At 41.5% G+C, this 27,406-nt stretch overlaps 1 protein-coding gene across 2 annotated transcripts in view; it reads left to right on the forward strand.

Annotated features, from left to right (window-relative positions):
* The first annotated feature begins 4,618 nt into the window (after positions 1-4,618).
* RORA (RAR related orphan receptor A) overlaps positions 4,619-27,406 on the forward strand; it is a 70,209-nt gene continuing 47,421 nt past the window's right edge. For both annotated transcript variants that reach the window (XM_075505811.1, XM_075505812.1), the window contains exon 1: positions 4,619-4,888. In XM_075505811.1, the coding sequence (XP_075361926.1) occupies positions 4,858-4,888 (31 nt within the window). In that variant the 5' untranslated portion in view covers positions 4,619-4,857. The remainder of the gene's footprint in view (positions 4,889-27,406) is intronic.

Consider the following 27,406-nt stretch of genomic DNA (forward strand, 5'->3'; position numbering starts at 1 on the left):
CTCAGAGGAGCTATTTAAATGTTGATAAGAAATGCATTTTCTATAGGTGTTTGAAGTACTGAAAAATACTTGAACCTTTCTAAATGTTACTGCTATCTATTTGAATCAATACAAGATTTCCTAAACATTTTAAAGAACTTCTTTCATTAAAAGCATATGAAAACTTCAGAAAAACAATTAAAAATATGCATGATTATGTAAATTTATACCAACAGTCTAAGCCCTTTTTTTTTTTTAGGCAAAAACATATGTGGAAAAACTTAGCTCTAGGTTGTTTTAACAAAGTGAAGAAGCTGCCTCGGCTAAAACTGAAAATATGAAGGCCCTGGACGATTTATTGAAATGTTTTTATATTGCGTTTCTTTTCCAGTAAGTGAAGTTTTCATCTCCATGGGAGAATGCATCATGCAGTCATTTCCCTGCAAGAGGATTTGCATGCAGTTGTGTATGTGACAGTGATAGAGCAGTGGGTAAATGCTGTACCTTCGTAGTGGCTTGACAACTTCAGCTTCATAACAACCCTGTGTGGTTGTATCTCCTTCAGACAGGGGGTTATTACATGACATATTTTCTTCTTTTAAGAGCATTTTTTCCTCTATGCTATACAGGGAAGGAAGGTGGTGGTTACAACCTATATTTGGTATGCAAATCTTAAATTTTAGTGATAGGGAGGTCTCAAAATTCTTCCTGAATGAAGCCTAACCATGCAGCTTCAGTTAGGCAAGAATGCAAAGCATGACCAAAGAACAGTCTGCAGAAATGTTCTCCGCTCATGTTCCAAGTTAGGACAACATAAACATCCTCCTTTAATTAGTTGTGATTAAACTACTTCTGTTTGGAGATGTCTTTGAACAGGTAGTTAGGAGTAGTTATTGGTTCATCTTGGAAGCTGAATTTATTGCTTTGCTCTGTAGGTTTAAAAAGAGGTGGAGGAGGAGAGCTTTTCAATGTTTTCTGTCCTGTGCTTAGAATACTCAATTAAATACTGGTTCCCCGATTACTAGTGCTAATAGCCATCATAGGTGTTTTCCCTTTCTCTGTTAGCAATTTAACACACACACCCCCCTTTTTTTTTTGGCCTAGCAGAGGTTGAAAAGGTTGCTAGAAACAGTTGTTTCCCTCCGATTGTTGCGGAGGCTTGTGGTTAGGCTAACAAGTTGAACACCTTTTATATCAGTACAACACGGAACAATACCTGATAAGGTTGCACAATATGTTAACATCTTTAAACTAGCGATCTAATATTTATAGTTCCTGGATGTTTGAGTGTGGTTAGAATTTAAGTTTACGCCGTAGCAGACCCTTAGTGCTCACGGCTTCCCTCAGTTGTGGCGGGCCTCGGGACTGGCACATCGGAGGAAGGCGAGAGTGCAACTGCCTTGACTCGTTTTTATCTGTTGTGAAAGGGCAGGAGCGCATCTCGCATCCTCCTGGCCCCCCTCGCAGTGCTAGCTGTTTCACGAGTGGTCTACCACAAGGAGGAGCACACCGCGCCTCCCGCGGAGCCGCTGCTCTGCACCGGGCGCTGCTCTGCTCTGCACCGGCGGCGGCCGCGTCGCGGCCGCGCAGGAGCCGGGCGCTGCTCTGCTCTGCACCGGCAGCGGCCGGGTCACGGCAGCGCAGGGGCCGGGCGCTGCGCCCTAATGGCGGCAGGCCAGCCGGGCAGCCTGCTCCCCACCAGCACTGAGTCTGAAATGCAAATTTCCATTTCGCCAAAATGGTCACATTCTGGAGCCGCAGACGAGCTGCAGTGCAGTTTTGGAACCACCCACGTTTGGGGGCACATATGTAGGTGGGAGACGTGCGTGCCCTCTGCGAAGGGAGCAATGGTGACTTGGATGTTGAGTAGCAGGCCCAGCCGTTCCCCTGGGACCGACTACTGTCTTTTCTGAAGAAAAGGTGGCGCAAAGGATGAACGCGCGCAGTGGTCAGGGTCTACTCTGCAGGCTGCTAATTAGTCTGAACCATTAATACATAGATTTGACACCTTCAGGAGGTCTTTGGATGCAGAAATCGAGGAAAGAATTGCACGTAACCTGAGGTGTAGTTTCTCACTCCTGTGAAGGGTATGCAGTCTTGTGGTGTTTTACAGGTATTTATCAAATGCTTAAGTAACAAGCACCATACAGTACAAGCTCCTGGAAAATAGGAAGCATTCATATAAGTCAAATGAAATTCTGCTGTAGAAACCAGTGAGAGCAATTGCATGTCAAGTAAGCAGTTTACTGAGCTGAGCTAAGTACTAATACTGAGCTAAGTATTATTTGACTGGCACATTGTCTTTGTGTTGTCATGGGTATGGTGTCTGAACTCGAGTGAGACTTTCAATATTGCAATAGTTTGGTAAATTGGGAGGAAATTGATTTGGAATTGAATTTTCATAATGGGGTCAAACCAAGACAGAAAACTAAAGTGCGAATTGATGTGTTTTTACATCCAAAAGTCAGTTAGCAGATGGCTTTTGATGGGCTATTGATAACAAATAATAGACTGATTCTTCTCACTTAAAATGTCTGATGACCAATCGTCTATAACTTTATGAAGCAACTGTTGTAAGGCATTTGTAAGAATGCAAAATCTGTGTCGCCTGCTTATTATTGAAGCCATTCAGCACATCAAATGTCATTCCGGATTACCAGTTGCATTTCAGTTGGACTGGAAACAAATACAGATCAGTAATAATGTAATGCTGCGTACCTTAAGGTTAAATGTCTGACAAGACAACTAGTGCTAATGGACTGTGACATTTTTCAAGCCATAGGTCTGACATTACTTGCTGTGTCAGAGTGAAACGTTTACAACGATCTAACCCCACATTACAATACAATACATCACTCTCTTCTCTTGTGCGTGCTGCAAGTTTTCTGACTGCATCTGAATTCCACAGCAGCAGCAGCAGCAGCTGGCCCAGGTATAAAAGCAGCATTTTCCAGGTTCTGAAGAGCTCTGACTAGCACTGTTAGTGGTATGTGATTCAGTCCAGGATGTCCTGTTCAGTATGTTGCAACTTCAAAATATGTGCAGCGGATAAAACTCCATGAACACAAACCCATCTGGGACCAGATCAGCCACTGTAACTTTTCGGAGCAGTATCTCACTATACATGCAGTGCTATTGGTAGGAATGGCTTTATGTAAGTAAGGATGAAAAACCCAGATCAAAAACTTTATGCCAAAGATATCTGCTAAATTTACACTACCACACCAGATTAGCTCTTGGCATTTTTTTACGTAAGGAAGATTTAAAACAATATTTTGCATTAATGGGACTTGAATGACTAGACTGATAAATGGTAAGTACACCTGGATAGCTTCTAATCATGTTTAAATAATATCATACTGTATTAAGAAGTCATTAAAGAAATAGGTAAGAATTAGCCATTAGGGGCCACGTAATAACAGATTGTTCCGATGTCCTCGTGTCACAAAGGCTCTTTCTAAATATAGGGCTTTGTTTCAAATAGTAAGATGCTTCTTCTAGCTTCTGTTTATCTATTTTCCCTTGTCTTATTTTCATTAAATGCTTATACTTATGATTAAATTATTATGAAATGTTATATTCTGTCCCCTATTAAATAGCTTGTAATGCACCAATGCTTTTCTGCAGTTTTATATTTTGTGACACTCTCTTCCAGTGGCTAAGACAGGAATTGGAAAAAATATTGGTTTTGTTAATGCAATTTTCACCAAAGTGGGGGGTTTTTTCATACGTTGGGGTTTTTTCTGTGTTCAGTCTTGCGCTATCCCTCCTGTAGCGTGGATGTGTGTGTATCAATGATGCAAAACTTCATCTCGCAAACTGACAGTACGGTGACAGCTGATCCTACAGAGTATAGGAAAATAACTCCAGCAGTGGTATAATGCTTCATACGTTCCAAGGAAATCCTAAGAGAATATGAACCCATCACCAGACAGATTCAAAAATGTAAATGCTGTTCTGCTTGATCATCAGGTCGACGACTATTAAGTGTACAGTCGTGTTATGCCAAGATGTAGCTTCAATACGGTTATTTTTTTTACTTAAAATAACACTTACAAATCCTTCGGGGGGGGGGAGGGGGAGGAGTGAACCTCAACAGAGGACCGGGAGAAAATGGGAAGCAAGCTGCTGGTGCTGTCGGGTATTTCAGAAGCGCTGATCGTTATCGCCCGCTCAGTTACGCGTGTGGCTGCCAGGACTGACACCACAGCCCGGCCCCTCTATTCCGTTCGTCTCCCATTCATTCACCCACACCCGAGTAACCGCGCTCAGTTTCCCAAGCGGCCAGCAACAGCCGCCCCAGGGCGGGTTGCGGGGCCCTTCCCCCCCCCGGACGGCCCCGGCGAGCCCCGCGGGGGCCGCGCCCGCCGCCTCCGCGGGGCCGTTCCCCCCCCCCGGACGGCCCCGGTGAGCCCCTCGGGGGCCGCGCCCGCCGCCTCCCCGGGGCCGCGGCGGGCCCCCCGCTGACGGCGGGCTGCGGCGGGCGCGGAGCGAAGCGAAAGGCCCCGGGGCGGGGGCAGGAGGGCGGCGAGGCGGCAGCCGGCGGAGCCCCGCGCCGGCGGGGGCGGTGCTGCCGGGCTGGGCTCGCCCCGTGACCGGCCGCCCGCACCGCCCCTCGGCGCCGGCAGGGGAGGGGACGGAGCGAGCGGTGTAAACAAGGCGGGGGGCCGGGGCTGGCTTGATGTCAGCGGGTCACATGGAGCCTCATATGGGCCGGGGGATGGCGGCGCGGCGCGGCTCTCCGCTGGCAGGCGGCGGCGGTGGCTGCTGCTGAGGCGGCGGCGGTGGCGGTTCACGCCGAGGGCCCGTCCCGTCCCGCCTCCCCTCCCCGCCTCCCCGCCCGCCGCGCTCCGCTCCCCGCCGCTTCGCCCCTGACAAATGATGTGTTTTGTGCTCGCCGCGATGAAAGGTAGGCGCAGCCTGCGGTTGCCGCCGTGCCGTGCCGTGCCGTGCCGTGGGGAAGGGGGGGGAGCCCGGCCCGTGAGCGGCGGGGCCGGGGCCGTGCCGCCGCGGGACTGGCTGGAGTTAGAGTGCTCCGTGGCCTCCCCTCTTCCTGCGCCGGTGCCACCGTTCGGCGGCCCGCTGATGCGGGGCGGCCCCGCTCGCCCTCGGGCGGCCTGCGGGAGCCCCGGGCTGGGGGGCGGCGCTGCCGGTGCCTGCCCCGCAGCCGCCGCCGGTGCGGGGACCGGGCCGGGCGGCCGCTGGAGCAGGGGGAGGTTGTTAGGAGCTCTCGGAAGGATGGGGCGGCTCAGTTCTTCCCGTGAGCGCTGGGCAGAGCCCGGGAGTGCCGCCGCTGCGCTGCCGCGGTGTTTTCGGTGCAGGCGGCCGCGCCGCGCAGGGAGAGGAGCGGAGCGGTAACTCCGGGGAGCCGCTACACTTTACACTGTCGCGTACAAGTTAGAGGGTAAGAGATAGCTTATCTGCCAACTCGGCTTTTCGGAGGGAGAGGTTATGATTAACGTGGTTGGAGTCGCATAAAGCGGAGACGAGCTGTCTGATCTTTCTACAAACCCTTGTAGAAAATATGTACTGCAAAATCTGTCTCCAGCAAAGGGGAAAAGAACGTGCAGCATCTTGTAGGTAGCTGATGGGGCTAAAATGCCGTCTTAAGAGAGAGCTGTTCATGTTTAAAAGGCTTTGGAATAAAAGGAAAAAACAGAGCTACTTAGCGATTTTTTTTTTTTTTTTTAAACCCGAAGTTTTCTCTGCTTGCCGATCCGAGTCCTTAATGAGGGGCAGTGTCAGACTAAGGAGAGTCAAACGAAGTTTTTGATGAGAAATCAAAAGTTTAGAGGTATGCTTTCAGTCTGCCCTGTTTCCTATTAAAATGAGGTCCACAGCAGAACTTTGCATTGCACCATTTTTAAAGTCATAGTTGTTTTTTTAAAAAAAAATATCTAAACCCAGTAACCATCTTATTTAAAAATTATATTCTTTCATAGTAATCTAAAGAGTATCACTGTTGACATTTGAATTTAATGCCCCCACTAAAATACTAAATCTGTACCCTTTAAAATATTTTCATGGATTTTGTAGGTAAAGTTTCTCTTTTTTAAAAAATAATTGCATGGAAAAAGAAGCTTGAATCGTGTTTCAGCTAGAGACTGTTTCCTTTTTTTTTTCCTACCTTGCATTTCCAGTAGGTAATGTGCACCAATAGCAGCATAGTGTTTGAGGCACTGTAATTTTCAATTACTAGGCTTCCTTTTTTTCTTGGAGAGAAACCGATGTGAATAAAAAGAAAAGCACTATATTCATTAATCATTAGCCATGCTGAATGTATTTGGCAAGAAAATGTAATTGGGTTGATTCAAATACTTGCATCTGTAACAAAAGGAAATGTATTTTTTAAAGTGCGAGCTACATGGATATTTTAGCAGTCCCTTAGAATTCTACATATTCTGATAAGAGTTGTTCAGCCCATCCCTCACAAGCCTGTTCGAACCATGAAATCAAATAAATTTTAAAAAAAAGGAAAAGAAAAGAAAGAAAGTACACAAATTTAAAAAATTTGGAGGGTGTAATTGCCGTATATGCTTCCGGACAGAGACTTAAGGTGTGTTGTAAAAGAACAGGCAGATGATTTTCGGCAATTCAACTTTGAATTTTTTTTTTTTTTTTTTACTCTCTTGGGAGTTTCATTTAAACCAATTTCCATGCTGATGTAAAATCTTGGCGGAGCCCAGCTTTTGGGTTTTAAAGGGTAATTTCTAATGGCTTTATTATGAAAATACTTAGGTCTTTGTACTTTTTACAGAATACTTCTGTGGTACATTTCATTCATGTTTTCATACTTTTTAGGTTTTGTGCATTGAAAAACTTTCTTGGTTTCTTATCCTTTCTCTAATTTGCTGGACAGGGTTGAGCTGGAGGAAATATGTTGTCGTTTGTCTTAGTGACCTCTGACTGCCATGAAATAATAGATCCGCAGTCCAATATTGTGATTTAAGTAGACCACTAGCATAGGGAATGCAGTTTTATATAAGCTCAAAGGTACAAGGGAAAAATGTAAAATGTGTAGGTGAATTGAATATTTTATTTATTCTCAGTGCTGTAATGGCATCTTTTGACGCTTCTGATCTTTTACAGTTCTGAAGTTCAAGTGCAGAAAATTATGGTCTGCAGGAGAATATGGGATGTTACAAATTTCCATATTGGATTTTTTTTTTTTAAGTGAAAAAGAGTATTAATTCATTTTCTATTGCTGTTCAGGTAGCCTAAATTAATACCGTGTGAAATTAATTTGCGAGTCGTTGTCTTTTTCATGCAATGTAATGTTCAGGCAAACATGCTTTCTTTCATTTTGAAAAGTCCTCAGATTTCCAGACTACATACAGGTTTGAATGAGTAAAGATTTTGGCTAGCTGTCAGCACCTCGATAGCTGTGCTAGTATGCTTAAAGAGCTGGAAAACAGACTAGTCCAATGAAGAGACTGGACATGTCCTTAAGACAGGCTGCATAATAAGAGATGTAACTTTCTGGTTTCAAGCAGAGAGGAAAGCGGGTTTCTTCTGTCTATTTCTAAGAAAATAGACAGTGGTGAAGCATCAAAGTTCATAACGAGTAAGTATTTTGTAGATCGATGGGCTTTTAAAAATTATTTATCAACTGTTGCGAGTCTGTGTAGAGGATTCAGGAAGCCTTGCATTCTTAGTTTATAATATATGCAGGTCAGTTAACTGGCTGATAGCATTAAGGGGGAGTGCAACTTTACATGCTTACCAGTAAAAGTTTGCAAAGGAATCGGATCATTTCGCCAGCATATTCATTGGTACAGATCTTATTCCTGCGAGAGTCTTCACTGGCAGAAGCTTCAAGGTTGACTTCAAGGAGAATAGTACCAAGTGCTATGAATTGGTGAGCAAATACTCTGTGCTGGAGTAGAAACATGGATTCAGTTGTCATGCCAGTACATAACTGGAGGCGAGCCCAAGGCAGAGGGAGCTAGATTCAAAAGTGTGGTATTTTACCATTTTTTGGTACCTACTTTGTAGAGAGACAGGGTTGAATCAGGCCCAGTGTTGCTGAGAGCTTGAGTACTTGTCTTGTACTGTCATCAGGCCCGGAAAGAAGGGTTCAGTCTACTGATGAGTTTATAAAGTATGAAAATGAACCTAGCAATACTTTTACCATCCTTCATATGGACATTTCTAAACAGAGATTGGTGGGAAGGTGGATGTAAATTTTCTAAGCTTTTTCTGCCCAGGTATATTTACTGTTATGGTAGAATTTGAGCTACTAATCCTGACTTTTGCTGTGTGAACATCAACAAAGTTGAATCTGTTGCTGTTTTGCGGAGGATAGACCAGATGAGTAGAATCGGTTGTTGCTTGGTTGTAAGGAGAATTGTTTCACTTAGGGGGTCTGTGCTTGGATCATTGGAAGTATAACTAGTTTTCTGATTGACAGTGTCTCTGAATGAAAATTCAATCATTTAAAAATACCTTTTAAGGAAATAGACTCTTTTGGTTTCCTTATTAGTGCACATGATTTTTGGATCTTAGTGTATTTTTTCTGACTACCCAAACTGCAGTTGGCCAGATAAGCAGGACCTCCCTTGCTGCCTGGCTGTAGCGCTGAAGGGAGCGTGCTTTACTTGCAGCGACCTCCACATTCCAGACTCGGCAGAGCCAGGTTGCTCAGAGGCCATCCATCCAGGGATTTATGCAGTACTGCTTGCTGCGGGTGAGCTTTTCTGAGTCTGTCAAGCCTGACCTTTTGACGTGTTTTTTTGTCATGTATCTTGGCACCAACCTGCCAGCACATTGGTAATTACTCTGTGTTTTTCACCAGTAAACCACTGCCTATGGAAAAATATCTTGCTATAGGTTTAAGAAAAAGTTGCTTTACAGATTAAAGTATGTGTAAATTTGCCTTCACTGTGGCACTAATTGAAAGTTAAATCAAATTTAGCAAATACCCTGGTACAGAACTTCTGTTGACTAAATATTAACAGAATCTGGCCTTTGGAATTACTAGCTGAGAGGCTGTTTTCTTGCTGCTTTAATTTTGTGTGACTGATCTGAATGACTGACTTGTACCTAAGACATTTGTTGCATCACATTCGCAGGACAAGATTGATTTGAGGTTTATTGCTGAAATGTACTTTTCAGGCCCTTTGAAAGACTTTCAAGACTTGCAAGTAAAAGAAGAGGAAATCTGTCTTCATGTCTCACTCTGTGATAATCAAAGGCAGTTGCATGCTCTGTACAAGTCTCAGTTGGGGACACTCCTTTCAAGTATGGAAAATCTGTACATCCTGTTTAAGTCAGTGAAAATTGTGGTTGCTGAACATCTCACTAGATCAAACTCTTTAAACTTATGTACAGCTCTTGCCTAGCTAAAATGGTGAGCCTGTTCCAACTGGCTGGCAATACAGTCTTAAAAATAGTTCTTCTAGGACAATTCTGAATAATTTGGGCAAAACTGAAGTGGTCTGTGGACACCACGCAAGGACTTCTGTACCCTTTTTAAAAAAAAAAAAAAAAGTCCCTGAAGGTGTCATGAGGTAACAAAGGGATGAGGCTGTAGAGGTAAGTAGTTAAGCATCGCTGGTGTCTGTGGTGTGGGCTCTGCACAAGTATGAAATGTTGTCACGTTTTCTCCAGTGAGCTGATGTGGGGGGTGGGAGGGAGATGGCAGCTGGTTCAGCATGTGATGCAGGGTAATGGCCTGCAGCTTTGCAGCTTCGCTCCGCAGTGGGGAGGTGAATGTTTGTGTTGGCATTTATTAGTTCAGGGAGTAGTGTCTAGAGACCTTGGTCAAGAACTGAGTCCTCTTTATATCGAGTACTTCCCCAACGTGTATGAAAAAGACTGATTTCTTTACTCATTTGGCATTATAGAGAGCCTTGCATGTTTGGTTTTTTTTCTAGGATGACGTAGCACTCCATTTTAACCTTAAGGGGTTTTAAATCTTCTTTCTTGCTTCTCTTGCCTACAGTATAGTATAGAAATGATTGCTATCAGGTACTAATTACTGGCAGGGTTGTTAGTATTTCATCTTCACTACACAACAGAATTCTAAATTGGTATATTTGTTTCTAAAATATACGTACTAAATCAAAACTGTCAAATCTTTGTGTCTCTCCTGAGTAGATACATGCAACTTTGTCTGACTTTGCAATTCTCTATCTAGTATTAGAGGAAGTTGAGATGCAGCATGTTCTTTTTTTTTTTCTTTATATTCCCATGAGATAAGTTTTTGTAGTGTGCAAAATAACTGTGTATGACAAGAATTAGTTACTAGAGTCAGACTTGATACATTTTAGAATGCTATTCAGGTTTTTTTCATTTGCAATGAGAGAAAAAAATAAATATTCACCTTTCTTGTATTTATCTGAGAGCTGTAATTTGCAATTACAGCTGATAACTCCTGAGATCAAGCAAGCAGTAGTTCTCTGCTTTTGTGATTTGTCTTTTCCTTGAGGACTGATATCTAAGGGATATGCACATAAGTAATGGTGCAGAAACTGTCTTCTAAACCTCTCATACCTTTTTGAAGATCAGTATTTTCTCTTTTTTGCAATAAACATTAACAGGGGAGAGAGGATTCTGTCCTCCAAGAACAGCTATGTTATGAGAAAAAGGTGACTCTCTACAGTGCAGACCTCTGCTTGTTGGATTAAAAAAAAAAAAAAAAACCAAAACCGACACAGACTGAAAAGTTGAAGCAGAAAGCCTTGTTAGGGGATCTGGCAGATGGACTTTCTTCTTATGCTTCATACTGCTTTAAAGGGAGCCTTGCCTGGGGTTAACAAAGTGTTCAGTTTGCCTGGGTTTTTTTTCACTTTTCCTGCTAGAGGCATTTAGGCTAAGAAGTTCTGCAAAATATAGGTTGGCAAGCTTGGTGCAGTTTCAGGCTGCTTCCCAGTTGCCTGCACCTTATGTTGAGAACATCAGGGGGTGACTCAGGGCGGCAGTGACTCACACGGTGTCGTGCTGTTCCCCTCTTCAGAGTGGGGGTTAGCTGCAATAGGGAGGTTGCTGATGGACTTGGAAAAGTCAGTGCACTGGAGAGAGCCCCTTGCAGTACCAGCACTCTACACTGAGGTTGTCTGTCTGCACAGGTTCCCACATAGATTCCCGTTCCTGTGGAAAAATGTAATTAAATTAGTGTTTGCTTCCCTTTTCCTTTTTGATGTCAAGGGACGGTGAAGCCTTCATGCTGACAGGAGCCAATGGATATCCAGGAAAATCTGAGTCCAGTGTTGTGAACGTTAGGGCACCTCTCTTACACCCTGCTGCCACTTGCTTTGTGCATGTGTGCTGTCCGCTCAGAAGCACAAAGCTGAAGCTGTTACTAGCCATGGAGTTGCAGTCTCTGAGATGGCTAATGTTCCTTGTGCTCCTTAGATGCACTCTAATGTGAGTCTCTGACGTTTAAAGCTCTCACAAGTGCAAGAGCCCCCCCCGAGAAGTCTGGGGGTTCCACAGCACTGCTGGGAGGGAGGCTGGAGTAGCCTGCTGCCCTCGCCATCAAACACAGCCCATTTATTCACTGCTGTTAGTGAATGCAGCTGGGTGCAGTTCATCTTACTGTGAACTTGCAGTGGTCAGCAGCACCCACTGCTGCCACCCCTTAACGTACAGCCTGGCTTCCCTACACTTAAGCAGTTGTCTTCAGTAAGGTTATGATTTCACTGCATTTTTTGTTTTCTTTCCTATGCGGCAGAGTGATGCAGGACCCATAGCTTGTGGGTCTTCTGTTTGTGCGATTCCAGCCTTTGGGCCTTTTGTTCTGCTGCATACATAGCCATCTAGGCTAAAATCAATGTCGAGAGAGGTATAATCATCCCAGCTTTCATTTTAAGAGCATTTATCTCAAAGCTTAATTAAAGCTACTTGGATGTAAATAAGTCTAACCTCTTCACTTCTGAACAATGCAAATAGAATAGTCAGCATACTTATAGGGTATCAGCCATGTAATTATTGTGTAATGTTTGTGTTCTTTGAAATACTGTGTTATTTATTGCCATTGAATCCCGGGACAAGGTGCTTCATAAAACCAACTGCATGACTCCTTATTTATGCACTTTAGAAGAAGTTGATCATTCTCAAACGAGGGGGCGGAAAAGTGACATTAAATCTTCATGTAGACAGATGCACTGTGACAAAGGGTTTGTCAGAGTGTTCTTTCAACCTGAAGTGACCACAAACTGGAGTTTTGTCTGGTTGACAGAGTACCATGGGCCGTGTTCCTGCGTGCCAGGATTGCTTTTCCCTGGCTCTAAGTGGTGCTTGTCAGAGGCGCTGCGGGCACCCGGCCCAGCAGGGCGGGCACGGCGGGGTGTGCTTGGGCTTCCTGCCGCCTCTGCTCACACCTGGTATGTTGAGAATACTTTCTGCGCTGTTGACTAAAAATAGGGAAAAGGTCCTGTCACCATTTGTACGTGCTGTCTTCTGCAATGTGCTGTTTGTTTAGTGTTCTTGAAGTCCTAAAGACTTTGTTATTCTTGCTGTTATTTTGTTAACTGCATGAAACGGAAACCTGGGGAAGGATGCAGTATGGCCATGGCTTCTGCTTCCAGCTCTCACAGATACCGAGAACTGATGTATTTGGTTCTGCTGGTACATCGACCTCTCTGCCCCAGAGGCAAAGGGGCAGGCATCTGGGGCATTGAGATTTTCTATATACCAAGTTATACAAGTGAGGTAGGGTGGTATTTTGAACTGCTTTAGTTAAATAATCTTAAAAGGCTGGGTGGCGTTCATGTGAAATGCAGCTGAAAGCTGCGTTTGTTTCAGCTGACTTTTATTTTGGACAGAATTGTCTGTTTTAAGCAGTAATTTCAGAACAGATGAATCGGAACAGTGGGAATAGGATTGTATGCCAGGCCTCAGGTTTTCAGTCTCCACCACAGTTTGAAAGGGGACAAGACTGTGCTCGGGCATGTGTTTGTGGTACTGAATTTCTACCTCTTTCTCCAGACCACCAGGGAAGTTGGGATTGGCTCAGCCATTTTCTCCCTTCATCCAAGTATCATTTGCTGTTTAAGACCTAGTACAATTTACACGATCCAAATAGAAATCAAGCTCTCATTGCATGTGGCACTTAATTCACACCTCTTGTGAGACTGCCAGGAGTTGATACTGTGCCATGGGTTAAGCGTGCCTGAAACTTACATGAACTGATGTTTACCTGACTCTTAATTCCGAGGAGAGAAGCGCACTCTTGTCCAGCCTCCTCTACTTGGCCCTGTGCCTAATGGGACATGATTGGAAGTGTCATTTATCTTCTCACCCCAAAAGAAGGTTAAATTCTCTCTAAGCCCCAGGTGCTCTTTGCCTGAAGCCCTTAGTCTAGGTAGAGTATAGAAAGCCGGTAAAAAGTGATCCCTGGATCGCATTTGGAGCTTCCTTTCTGTACATAGGTATTTTAATGCTTTAATTCTACCTTACCTTCGAACGGTATAAAGTGCTCTACTACTTGACAGGAGCAGCAGTAGCTGCTCTCTTCCTGTATCAACCGTAATGTTACTCATAATGGGTGCATTTTTCCATTCAGCTAAATTAATTAGCTCATCTTTGTGTTTGATTTGGCAGAGTAGTTATTGTGGGAAAACACACATTTTCTAGTAAATTTATGGTGATTGCTTGAAGCTCAATTTGGGAATTAATAAACCCATCTTCTGCACTGCAGAAAACTGCTTGTTCTAGATTGCCACTGTTTTTTCCCCTCTTGCACTAGCTTCTTCTAGTTTACTGTAGAAACGTTTGCATGCCGGGTGTTATATTACTAACCAATTTTGGAGAATATAAATGTAAGTGAAACTAGCGTTTGGTACTAGGCCTCTTACATCAGGCTGGAACACTCTAGGGTTTTGGAGGTGTGTTTGCAACTATTGCTGCAGGGTCACGCTCTGCCACGCAGAGAGGGGCAGATAGTTAGTCATCGTCTGGAGTAGCTGAGCTTACGCTCAGTGTTGTTTTCCTTCAAAGGGACACTCCCTGCAATTGTTAGATTGACAGAGATGTATTGTGTTAAGCTTTGGGTAGAGTTTTTCTTGTACTGTGGGTGCATTACTGAATTAAAAGAAGTATTTGCTTAAAATATGAGTAAAATAAAAAGATGTTTATAACTGCTGGATAGATTCTTGTATCAACAGATAATAAAAAAACCAGACAGGTTAATTAAAGAGCCAGAGATGTTTCATTTGAGAAACCTCATATACATAGGCGCCTTCTAAATGGCCGAGGAAAACAGGCCCAGAGCATTTCTCCCTCCCCAGATGCTCCCCAGTGATAGCAGGAAGAGCAGCAGTGGGTGGCAGCAGCTGTGGCAGCCAGAAGTGTGGAAGGGCACTGGGCTGGTGCTAAGGTGTAGGGGCTGGAGTGGGGCCAGCGGAGGGAGCTAAATAAAGGAATTGATTTTCCTATTGTTCTCTTCAAGGAGGATCAAAATTCTCTCTCCTGCCTCCTGCACAGGTTGCTTTGATGGAAACTCTATGTGAAACCTCTCAGGAACACGAGCAATATTTCACACTTGTGTTTTTTGTTGGTGGGTTATTTTACTGCACGTGATAGAATCTGGGTGAGCACTGAGAACTAACTTTTGCCTGGACCTGAAAAGGCCCTGAAACTGTCATTTTTCCAGTATTGCTATGGCTGGCTCTATTTAACCAGATTTCTTAAAATGAAATCTTCTACTGGTATCTCTGGGAATAACTTAGAAGTTCCCAGCCAGAAAGGTGGAGTGCAGCACCTGGCTGCCTGGCATGGCTAGCGCTAGAGTGCTCCCTCCTTTGAATACGTCTAGCTCTTAACGTGCACTTTTCGTTACTGAGCTGCTAGATATTTTTGAAAAAGAGGAATCGGAATCTATAACAAATTTATTTCATTTTAGATTCTTTTTCCTCTCTTACTAAAAATGACTAAGCTCTAATATGGTTTCCTCACTTTAAAATTTTAACTTGAAATTAAAATGTTCAAAGCAGTGCATTTCTCTGGCCAGTACACTGACGATGTATCTTTAAACTAGCTGCCTTGGAGAGGGGCATCAGTAGCAGTACTGATTTTGTTGTGGAAACCTAGAGCTGAGTATGGGTAAAGGTTCCCTTCTTGCTGTCAGTGTTCCAAAATATTGTAATTTTCTTCTGATGTCTTCTCTCTCAACAACAGTGTTTATACTTACAGAAGGGAAAAATAGCCAAACGTAAAGGTCACCCTAAAGCAGAGACCTTTTGAATGGCAAAATCTCACTCCAAAGAATTTCTGCTCTTAGGATTGATTTCAAAGCCCTTGCAAAAGTGCTTCAGAACGGAAACTCTTTTGTGTGTCTCACACTGGCAGCTCTAGCATGTACTGGTGGTAAATCTGCACTTTATAACGTTTTATTCCTGCCAACGTTGATTAGTGTTTTGTCACAGAAGTAACTAACTTTGTAATTTAATCTGCCGTGGTATTGTCAGTCTAAAATTCTATGTATACACTCTGCATTATGAAAAATTGTACTGCAGAGGCTACCTGTGGCTCTGGGCTCTGGCTCAACTGTGAACTGCTGGAGGGCAGAGGAGCCAGAGAGGTAGCACTACATGCTTACCTTGGCTTTACACTATTTGCAATGCAACTACTCCTGGTCACTGCCAGAGTCCAGACACCAGCCTAAATTATCTGAAAGAAACTGAGGAAATGCATACTTGACTCGGTAATTGTGCTTTATGTTAAATACATTCAGATATATTAGCTAATGCTTGTATTAATTTGTAATACTTGAAAAACCTGATCGGATCTTGGTTTTTAATCAAGTTATCATTCCAGAAGAGTAGCACAGTTCTTGTGGAAATTCTGAAAACAAGTTACTAAGAAATCTGACTCATAAAGTAAGTGCCTCATGAAATTTGAATGTTTAGAAGGGAAAATGACTGGCAGCTCCTCTTGTAAGCATGCTAGTTGCAATAAAGTATAAAAGTTCAACATCAAAGAGAGCACCGCTTAGTCTGTGGCATATTTGTACATCAAAGAACAAATACAGGACAAAAGAAACTGTATAGAGATACAGTTCAGCCTTGCAGACAGATCCCCGTGGAATGCTAGAGAGAGCTGCTTTCATAATGTGGAAATTCTCTCTGGCCCATCTTCATTTCTGATTTGGGGAATAGGTAAGATTAAGAATTAAAAGCAGCGTCTCAGAATCCAGTCTTGCCAATATACTAGGTAAGAGCGTCTGAGCTTACATGATGTCAGCAGTGCTGTTTCTGTGTGCGGTGTGACTCAAGTGTATAAGCATGGGTGACAGATAGGAAGTACATGTGCAACACTGGCGTTCCACTGGGTGGGGGAGGATGGGCAAAAGGTACATAAAATGCGTAAATGAAAGCTAAATGTCTACTTTTGGGTTAATTTTTCTTATATATTATTATGCCTATGGTCAAATACTGTATCATGTTACCCAAAGAGGTTGTGGAGTCTTCATTCTTGGAGATAGTCAGACCTCAGCTGGACACAACCCTGAGCTGTAGTTGACCCTGCTTTGAGCAGGGTCTGCAGCAAGCAGTCTCCAGAGGTGCCTTCCAATATCAACTCTTCTGTGATTCTATGAGAATAACACTTTTATAGTAAGGCAGCTGTCTACTTATATTTTTAGTTATGACCCCTCCTAATACAAGACGCAATTTGGTCAAAAATGTGACCAGCTCTGGCACAGCGAAACTCCACCAAACTGATTTTTTTTTTTACTGCTTTTTCTGATCTTTTGTGGTGTGGAAGCTAGATGTATTTTTGCTGATTTGGGCTTTTAGTAGTTTGTTGTGGGTTTGGTTTTTTGTTTTGTTTTTGTGGAGTTTTTTTGTTTTTTTTAATCCCGGATTCTTCCTTAAATTAATGAGAAAGTTTGTGGATGTCTGCCTTAGACCTAAAGAAGAGTAATCTTGGCTATTTAGAGCACCTGTCCTCTTTCAGAACAAGGCAGGGCATAAGAAATTGATCGCAGAAAATTGTTGGACTGCTGTTGGCCAATTGGTGGTAGCATTGTGTTGAAGGCAGTGGAGACCTTGCTATTCATTTGGATGTATCTGGTTTAATATTAAAATGTAAAGTAGGTCACATCAGTTCTTCAGTTCCAGTCTTTCTTCTTCATTTGTATTTCTTGTCTATAAGTGCTGACTGCTTATATGGTATATAAAAATGTTAATCATAAAATCCAGACTAAATCTCAATTCTCCAAAGTTCAAGTGTGCTCGGATCAATAGTTTTAATACCAGTTTCGCTTTTTGTGGAGATAGTATTGTCAGCAGACTCTTACTTCTTTTATTGCAGAACTAAAAATAGTTACAATCTCATGGAATCATTAAGAAATACAAAGGGTTTCTGTTAAAAACCCTAGGGAAACCTGATTAGGCATACTACTGTATAATTAATTGATGTGCCACTACACTTAGAGACGTAGTGCATCAGTAAACAGAAGTCAGAATGTAAGAGGCTAAGAAAAACTGCTGGGAATTGTGTAAAGACATCAAGGCTTGAAAATAATAATTTGAGCACCTCAGGAGAGACCAGCATTTGCATTTGGTGGAGGGACAGAAAGCTTTCCAGAAGGCCAGGACAGGGGGAACTGTGAAGGCTCAGGCTTGTGCTTAGCACTTTCTTTTGCCAATGAAACAGCTGTAAACACCTTTGATACTACTGGTTGCAATATTCTGTACTACCTTCAAGTTGATGTTCTGATAGTTCCCTAGATTATATTCTTATATTTTTAAAATAGTGTCAGGTTAACTGCTGTTAAAATGTTCCTTTTGTTAATACTGTGCTTTAAATACATTCGTTCTAATAATTAAGTTATTGCTTGAGATATGAAAGGGATCACTGGTTTGTGCCATTGTTTGTCTTGTTTGCTTTGAGACCTAGAAATAATTGTCAGCAAGTAGTCTGTAATTATCTCTTTGGAAAAGTCAGAGGCTTCTATAATGTTACTGTAAAGAGATGCAGTAGTTGTGTATGTAGAGATCAGGGTGGACGTGATGATACATGAATTAATTATTCTTCCGGAAATATGTTTAAAACTTGTATCAAATCCTTTGCTGCTACCCCGTTGCAATAACGTTACCTGGAGAAAGAATTCCATCCTGGGACAGTACATGTACCCTGATGAGTCCCTGTGGCCAAGGAGGAAGAAGGAGCTATTTCAGACACGTTAATTCTTGGTGAATTGAGGAAGACATTACAGGGAAAATAGGTTCATACTTTTCTGTTTAGAGAAAAATATAACAGCTATTTTTAAGGAGGCCTATTTCAATATCTGTTGCCTCACCCTGTTGATGGGGAGAAATGAGCTCTACTTGAAGAGCTTTACTGACTAAGTGGCTTTACCTGGATCTTGCAACATGCTTGAGTCCTCCTAATAGCACTGCTCACTTCTGCACACAAGGGCATTCGGGAGAGCTGAGGATGCTCAACACACTGAAGTCAAGCCTTTTCTCAGGAAATTATAATAATTGGTTGTAAATAGTGACCATTGCTCTCAAGTAAATGTAATGGCTGTGTGTGTACCTTGCTATGAGGAATTAACAGCAGACGTGTTTGTACTGTGCTGTTAAAAGAAGGTGGAGGTTTCCTCACTTGTGTATGTCAAGTCCTGGCCTGCTAGCTGGCGTAGAGTGTGTTTGGAAGAGATGAGAGCTTTACATTTTAGAAAGACTAATCAAATTAATTCAATTTATATGCTAAATTGAAGGAACTTTTTCAAAAGTTTACTTTTGAATTAAAAAAACCCTAACTCTTTAGAGACTGTTTTTCCCACCTTTAAAATACCTGAACTGTCAAGTTATTCGGAGAGTGTGTGTACACACGTGCAGAGGGAGAGTTGCCAGCAACTTGTAAAATCAAAATCCCGAAATGAAATCCTTCAATACTTCCGCCCCCCCGCCTTATTGAACTGAATTGAAAAATTTCTTAGGGAGGTGCCAACAAAAAATAATGTGGGGTTGTGTAACTTAACGTCTCTTCTTGGATTGTTGCCACATTATTAGCGATTTGGTAACTATGCTAAGTTCAAATTTTGTATTAGCAGTGGGTGGGATCTCTTTACATGTGAATGAATATTCTGAATGGGCAACATGCACAGATGTCCAACTTGTCTCCTTGGAGCCTAAAGTGAAAGTCCTAGGAGCATGTCCAAAGCTGGCATAAAGCTATGTATCTCACATGAGAAGCACTGCTGTGCACTGGCTAAGGCATTATTTCTAAATTTGAGTAAGTTTTTGTTAGCCAAGCATACTTTCATTGGTGGAAGTTTTACAGTTTTTGAGGATTCTTATCTACTTCTAGTGTAAAAGCACCTTAATAATTGAAATTACATAGCATGACTTCAAATGTAATCACCAAATATAATGTGGGAGAAGAATTAAATTTAATTAAAAGTAATTCCAGTTTTCAGAAAATGCTTTCAAAGTTGTATTAAGCTGGATACCAAAATTGTTATCACTTTGGAAAATGTTCCAAGTCTGCAAACATCTCAGTAAAGTGTCTGTTTCACAAAGGGCTACTTAGATCCAGCTATCTAAGAGATTTATCCAAGGAGACAAAACCCAGATTGTTTGCTGCTAATCCGGTGCTTTACAAACAAGATTTTAATTTTTATTCCCTTTACTTGTTTTTCAAAAATTCAGGCAGATATACAATGGGATGGTTTCTTCCCGTAAATAATTAAGCCCATTGTAAACAATGTCAGTAGAAAGTAGTCTTGAGATTCATTTAGTTTTAAGTACCTACTCCTTTTTTTCCTTTTGAAAACAATGTCATGTCCCAAGCAGTTTGAATGCTCATAAATCATGTTAGTAGAATGGGAGAAACTATTCCAAACCTGCTCTCTGTTAGGCTTTTACATTTCTTATCAAAACTTTTGTTGTCCCAAATGCTATCTAAAGGAAGAAGTTGTCCTTTAGCTTGATTCCTAGCAAGTGGCTGTAAGGTTCGTGTACCAGATCCTGTTTGTATTTCTCTTCACATTAGTGGAGTTGCTTGTGCGCATCAAATGTGCAAGTGGTTCCTGTCACCGAATGCAGGCATGCTGAGCTGCTTCTGTGCAATACCTTTCTGATAACATCGCAGAAGAACTCTTCCCTCCTTTAACATGAGCCAGTAAAGAAATTAGGTCTCTCAGTGCAGCTATACTTATTACTGCTACTCAAAATTACATTCTTTTCATGACAAGATCAGGTATGTGAACAGCCTAATCGAAGAGGATTTAGCATGATCTGGAAGAATAAAAAGCATTCTCATCCAAAAAAAGGTTGAGTGTAAATAGTGTGGTAGAAACTGTGGTATCAGGGAAAATAGTGTGTAGTAGTAGAACACAAGAAGAAACGGAAGCACTGTATTCTTGAAGAGAAAATACCTGTAGCACTGAAGGAATGAAAATAAGCATGTATTTGTTTACCTATCTGCTAATGCCATCACAGTCGTTCCAAGTATATTGTTCAGTTGAATTAACTCACCTAAATATTTTAAGGCATTGTTTATTAACGATAACTGGTTTTAATGTCAGAGAGGGTAAATTAATTTGGTTACACAATTTATCAGACGCTGCTAAATGTTGTGGATGTTATTAGTTATTAAGTAACCAAGAGTTAGTCTGGCAATTTATTAAATCTCGGGACATTGCATAAATAGTCCTAGATGAGAAAAATAATCTCCAGTTTAGAAGGTGAGTATCCAGTCTGATACTTTGGACAGATGTGCTGCCACCATCTGAAATGGGGCTGTGCCAGGCAGCCATGCACTATGAATGTATTGGTGAAACTTCACCATCCCTCTACAAAAGCCAGCAGAAACAGGCTTTGTGGCAGGAGTTAAAAGCAGCAAACTGGGCTGGAATTCACCCCAAAGCAGTGAGCACAGGACATATCACCAAGTGCTCTTTAGGCTCCTGAACAGCCTGTAACAGTCACAGCTATGTCTTTCATATCCTTTCCAAATGATCTGAGATTAAGCTGGTAAAGGGCTTATATCTGTCAGAAGTTAGTCCTGTAATAACTGCTCGCAGCTGGCCGCCTGAGCTGGGGCTTTCTCTGCTGCTGGGCAGGCTTTGCCTTGACCTGCCTATTCCTTGTCTAAGGCCCAGCTAGTGCACCTTCTTCCCATAGACACTGCTGGAGAACAGCAGCTCCGGACCACTGTGCTGATCGCAGAGCTGCTCTTTTCTTTGCCAGGGAAAGGAGGCTTTGCACTTTGGTGTTTAGATGAATGTAATGGTTCACTTAACTGGATTCAGGAAGCTATCCATGTTTTCTTTAGGAAGCTGAAGGGCGCCTCAGAATAACATTAGCAATAGGTAAATCTGTATAAATTCTCGCTTCTCCTTTTCCTCATTTCTTTCTTACTGACTGCTTTAAACAAATCTTCATTTAGTTTTTTTTAATGAAAACTTTTTTTTTCTGTAGTGAATCTGTCAGACAAAGTAAATTGACATGTCATGTAATGGCTTTGTGGTTTGCAGGGTTTTTTTCTTGTTTTTAGTTGATGCAGAAGGTGTATTTTGATGCTGTTACACTGTGATGGATGAAAAAACTGCACTGACTTTTATCCAGGACAGGGAAGCGAGTTGTTTTCTTTCAAGGGCTGTAGATCAATTGGTGTCTTACGGAAGTAATACCATGAAAGTGGGGAAGAACTTCTCTTTGATACTCGAGTCTTTCTATTTCAGTTGGTACAATAATGGGCTTTTGAATTAAAGGTTTGTTAAAGCTTGTATCTATTTCAGAGTATTGACAGCCGAAGCAGACTCAGTGAGCCAAAATTTATATGTTTATCCAAGCCTGTTAAAATCAGAATTTATGTTGACTGTACTAATGTCTAAGCTTTAATACCACTTTTATATAGAAGGCTGCTATTTGAATTTTCAATGAAGTAAATTTCTTTACAGTATGCCTTTGAGTTATGATTTATAACTGGATTCATATAAATAAATGCTTTCAGCCAAATGCTGTTGAACTAATTCCATTTTGAAGTCATTAATTATAGTTAGCTCATTGGAAAAAGGAGGGGGAAAGGCATCAACTAACCCTATATATAAGTGACAACAGAATTGTTTTGTGAAAAGGGTTTTGGGCCTCTTAAGCTATGAAGAGCGCGTGGTTTGTTGGGTTGCTTGTTGTTTTTTTAATCAAAGAAGTGTGAACAGAAGCTAGATAATGCATTGCTATACTGCAGAGACAATTCATTTTGAACAGGCATTAATATACTTAATGCTTTTTGCTTTTATCATGTTAAGGTCTTTGGCTTTGGAATAAGATCTGGCTATGCAGTGAGCCTACTAGTTTGTGCAGAAAAAACCCCCTTGTGTTTTGATAGTAAATCCCTTAACTCATGTCAGATTGGTAAATTTTCAAGGTAAATTTCTTCTGATGTATGTTCAATTCAATAATTAGTTTGCTACATTCAAGCAACTTAATGTAAGAAAGAGATATAAGAAGTCAAAGCTGTAACAATATATATATTGTGTGAAGCTTACGATAGTGTTAACCGATCATCAAAACTAAAATCTAGATGCACCAAAACACAGTGGTTTTCAAGCAATTTTTGTGAGCCAGTTTTTTACACTTTATTAATAGGATTCCTTTTTGTCTTTTCAGGAGTTTGGGAGAGAAAATAATAAACCTAAGCATTGCTGATTGCAGTTTCCCAAAGACAGATTGGGAAATAAGTAGTGTATATATTTTTAGATTGGAGCGTGGTACTTCTGCCATTTCCATCTTTATCCTTCCATTTTGGCTATTCCATTTAGGTGGATGTAAGAATTTTCCTCCTTGGAATTCACATTGCCCTGGGATTGCATAGGCTGCATGCAGAACTGTCATCTTGCTGAAGTGCTGTGTAATTGCCTGATCCTCTTTCCTTTGCTGTCTAGTTTCTTGTTTCTTTCATTTCATTACTTTCATTTCTTCTCCTTCATGTTAACGTTCTTCGTCTCTAATTCACTTTCTTGTGTTCTTCTTTCACCCTCTTTTGAAAGCAAACTGCCAGTGCCTTATTTAATCTCTTTATCAGTGTAGTGAGGGGTAACAACACAACTATACGTTTTAGGCCCTTTATAGCCAGCTGTTTCAGATCATCATGAAAGAATGAAAGATAGAACCCTCTAGGACACCTCTGTGCTTTACCTTTCTAACACCGCACGCTCAGTTCTTCAAGAGATCTTTGTTCCTTTAGTAGCCTTCTGGAATAGTTCCAAGCACACCAGAGGGTTGTGACAACTGGAAGAAACCATCTCTCCAGACGGGCTTTAATTGTCTTTCCATCTACCAAAATTCGTGTCTGGTCTCTAAAGCCATGCTCCCCACCCCCAAAACGTTTCTGACTTTATTACCACCTTTTGGCAGTCTGTGCCTGGGGCACCAGCAGATGCTCATTGGCATGCTCAGGAAACTTAATTTGTTCTTGCTTGTTGTTTTACTTGGGTAGAAACTGCTGCTCTCAGATTCGCGATGTTGGAGGAAAGAGATGTGGAATTACCATGCCAAGCTGCTGCAGTATCTAAAATGTTTAATTTTGTATCATGAACTCCCTAAACATATACAAACTGTTCTGGTTACCAGCATGATTAATAATAAATCAACCACAGGCTAGATTTTAGGAAGGTGTCAATGAAACTTCTGCCTTACTCGTAGATTACCTAGTAAATTTGAGTTTATTAAAATGAACTAGCACAAAGCAAGAAAGCTGTATGGAATTACTCTTAAACAAGTTGTTTTATAAAACACAGCAGTTGTCGTCTAAATCACATATGAGGTATACAAAACCAGAATTACAGTGAAGTGAGCTGGTCAACAAGTTTTGGAACTAAATCATAGGGAGCAACAAAAACACAAAACAACATACAATTTTGTATTTCCATTAAAGATCCTTGGAACAGGGACCATCTTTTTATCTGCATTTATACGTATTATTTTTTGTGTGTATGAGGTCCTCCAAAAACTATGGTTCCTCAGCTCTACTGTAGTGACAGTGGTGAACAAGCTATCTGTCTGTCCCTCCCTTTTATTTAGGTGGTTTTCAAAACTGCTAACTTTATCTTCAAGAGGAGAACCTAATGCTGTTATGTTTGTTAACACAGGTAGCCAGTAGATATTATTTACTGTATATCAGGTTACTTAGAACAGTGGTCTCCATACTTTTTTGATCGCGCACCCCCATCATTAAAAAATAAATAAATCTGGGCATGCATCCCCAATGTATGTATATTTATTTATAAATTATATACATGTACTACTGTAGTAATATTATGTACATTATGAAACATGCACAAAAATAGAAATTAAAAAGAATGAGATAGAGATGATTATTTTTGAGGTCCGTGTGCTAGAAGCATGGATGAACAGGACTCTGTGTAGTAAGGTATACCTTTATATTCACTACCTAACTCTTCCTGTAAGAGTGAATGGAAGTTGAGGCGGAGGAGTTCCCATGGGTGGCTAGTAGGCTATAAAATCACTACATCTAATAAAATGTACTAGATAAATTGATTGATCGTGAATGTCTTGAACAGTTTTGGAAGACGTTATTTCCAGTTTTCATGAATTTGTTGCAGTTTCTTGGCAAACTACTGACTCAAGGTAACATGTATTTTCCACTCATCCATGAGAAGCATAATGCGTATTGGAAAATGCTTTCTTTTTTAAATTATGCACTGTATAGTATGTTGCCATCTTCTGCCCTCCCCTCTCCCTTTACCCAGCTCTGGCTTTTGGAAACAGATGGATATAGCTGATTCTCAGCTATCATTTAAAAATATTCGTGGTGTTTTTACTCATGGATATAGCTTGGAAATATATTGTGATTCTGTGCATCTAACCCATGGCTTATCTAGTTTCTGAAACAAAGGAATCTCCAGACTCGATTCAGAAACTACCTGTGGGTAATACCAGGGAAAGCATATCCTGCAAACTGCATCTTTCCTTTGTACTTCCTTGCCCTTCTAACAGCTTCATTATTTCTCTCCCTCACAGAACTGCCCTGTGAAATGCATATGCCATCAGGCAGTTCATATTTAGCTGTCTCTCATGATTCAAAGCTACATCGGAAGTCAAAGCATGAATATAGCTTCTCTTTCAATGCTAATTAAAGCTAAAAGGAGCATCTGCTTGCACAGTGATCACACTATATGGAAATATGTTTCTTTGTCACTAGCTGCTATGTGAAACCTGAGCAGGCTGCTTACAGAAACCTGTCACAGGTTTTTTTTGTGCTTGATCGCTACTTCCCCAGAGCTTCACTGCTAATCAAGTAAACGTTTCAATTCAAACAATTCTTTGGCCTCTCTCCCCTTCCCTCCGTTTCTCAGTTTCCAAAAGACCTCCAAAAAGAGCTTTGCCATGAACTATTGAAGACATTTGCTACCTGACACAGAGTGAACTGGTTTTGTATTGGCCTCTTGCTTCAGTTGAATGTGGTGATTATGGAGTGCTTCTGTCTCTTGTCTTCTACACCTGAAATTAGCGAAGATAAACGAAAACCCACATAGAACAGCTCAAACTTATGTGTTAAAAATCTTATGACTTTCTGTGTCCATATGTATGCTTGCTTCTTTCTTGTTTTGTACTTTTTTTATTAAATACTCTAGGGTTGGCAATGCTGTGAAGTAGAATGGTGAAACATAAATACTAATTGTGGTAGGAATATTGTCTAGAATCTCATCCTTGTTTTACTTGAAAATAATACTCAATTGTCTTGGCCATACTGGAACAAAGACAAGACCTAAGGGATGTGCATTTGTTTGGCTGCAACTTTATTAAGATATTTGGGAACAGTGCCCAGCAATAAATCATATAGTGTGAGTCATTGCTTATTCCTTGATCGTTCCTACCTCTTTGGGAGAGCTGCCGTACGCCTTCCCCCTCCCAGCCTGGCACCCCCCTATTGCAGGGCCACCACAGCTTTCTTGTGTATTAGGGCTAGGTGGAGGTTGGTGAAAGGGGAGGGTCGTTTCCCCACTGCACCAGACGGTAGGAGCCGCAACTGCTTTTTCACAGCTTTCTCAGAGAACCACTGCTGGCCTTGCTTGGTTTATTTTTCCTCTCTGGCAATGTGAAAAACCGTGGGAATGTATTTAAGACGGGTACCACCTAGGAGTGGCAAGCCCTGTACCTTCCCACTGCTCTTCCTGGGTAACACCTAATTTTGGAGTATCGCTGACATCAGATAAGGAGCTACTAATCCTTTGTTTGCATAGGTTCCATGAAACTGCTCTCTTCAGTTTTGGGAAGACTTTAAATTTTAAAGGACAAATTTTTAAGGCGAAAATTACAGCCCAGTTTGGTAATGCTTCTTTTCCAACTCCTCTCGTTCGGGCAGTCACACACATAAGATATCTGTCTGCCCTGTTATTCTGGATTATGACTGTAGTTTCTGCCTGGAATAGGTATTTGGTTCTTTTCTGCTGCCTCCACTTGCAATGTAAAAGTATATTGGTCAAAAAATTCCCCATTGTTAAGCTCACTGAAACAAGTGCAAAATAGCTGAATGGTTTGAAGGGTTAGTATTGTTGCTTTACTGGGAGGATTCAGAGCTGCACCATCACTAGCAAAATACTACTTCAGTGCCCTAATAGTGTATATTCCAAAAATGGGTAGTCTGGATAGTCTAATGTAGCAGTGGCATGTTTAGTTTCTTATGGCAAGGAGCACATCTCCCCACCCCAACATAAAAAGGTGATTCCAAATACTTAAAAGTTGCAGTATTGTAATGTTTGTATTTCCTCTGGAATAACTTAAGTTCTCTTCTGTGTGAAGATGATAAACTACACTCAATGGGACTAAGATGTAAGCAGGCTGGAACTCCACTGAAGCGTAGTGATGGCAAAGTTCCAGCCATAGGATTGTATGAAGGCACGAGGGAAGCCCTGGTCATGTTTTAGCTTTGTATTGTCCATTCTGGGATGGGAGTGTGAAGGAGCAGACAGGCCCTCCTCCCTTATGTAACACTGTGCACAACGTGGAGTTGAATATATGTTTTAGAAAACTAATGGTGTTGATTAGTTGGTCATGAAATCATAGGCAATTTATTTTTTTAAATAAACTTAATAACAATTTTTGTGCATGCTGATTTTGAATGTCATTAACGTTGCAACAGAGCTCTTGATGGATTAATTACATCACCTGTGAGCAAACACAAGACAAACAAAGATGAAGTTCACCTGAGCTTTGACTGGGAAACTCAAATTACAGTTTGTTACCTGTATTCTGAGGCTTGTCATCAGCTGCTCTTACTGCTCAGATATTTGCCTTATAGTGAAACAGTAATGTTGTTACATTTGAAATGAAGCAAGTGAATTCACTGGTGCACAGCAACAGTGACAAATCCATTTTCCAGTACTGGATTATGGTCTTAAAATCAAAGGCAGAAATTATGATTTAGTTCCTGTAATCAGTAAGCTGCTATATTTCAAAGAAAACTAGAAGTATTTGGTATGTGGGCTAGGTGGTAACTTATGACA

This window comes from Mycteria americana, chromosome 6 (genome assembly GCF_035582795.1).
Source record: "Mycteria americana isolate JAX WOST 10 ecotype Jacksonville Zoo and Gardens chromosome 6, USCA_MyAme_1.0, whole genome shotgun sequence".
Taxonomy (NCBI): Eukaryota; Metazoa; Chordata; class Aves; order Ciconiiformes; family Ciconiidae; genus Mycteria; species Mycteria americana.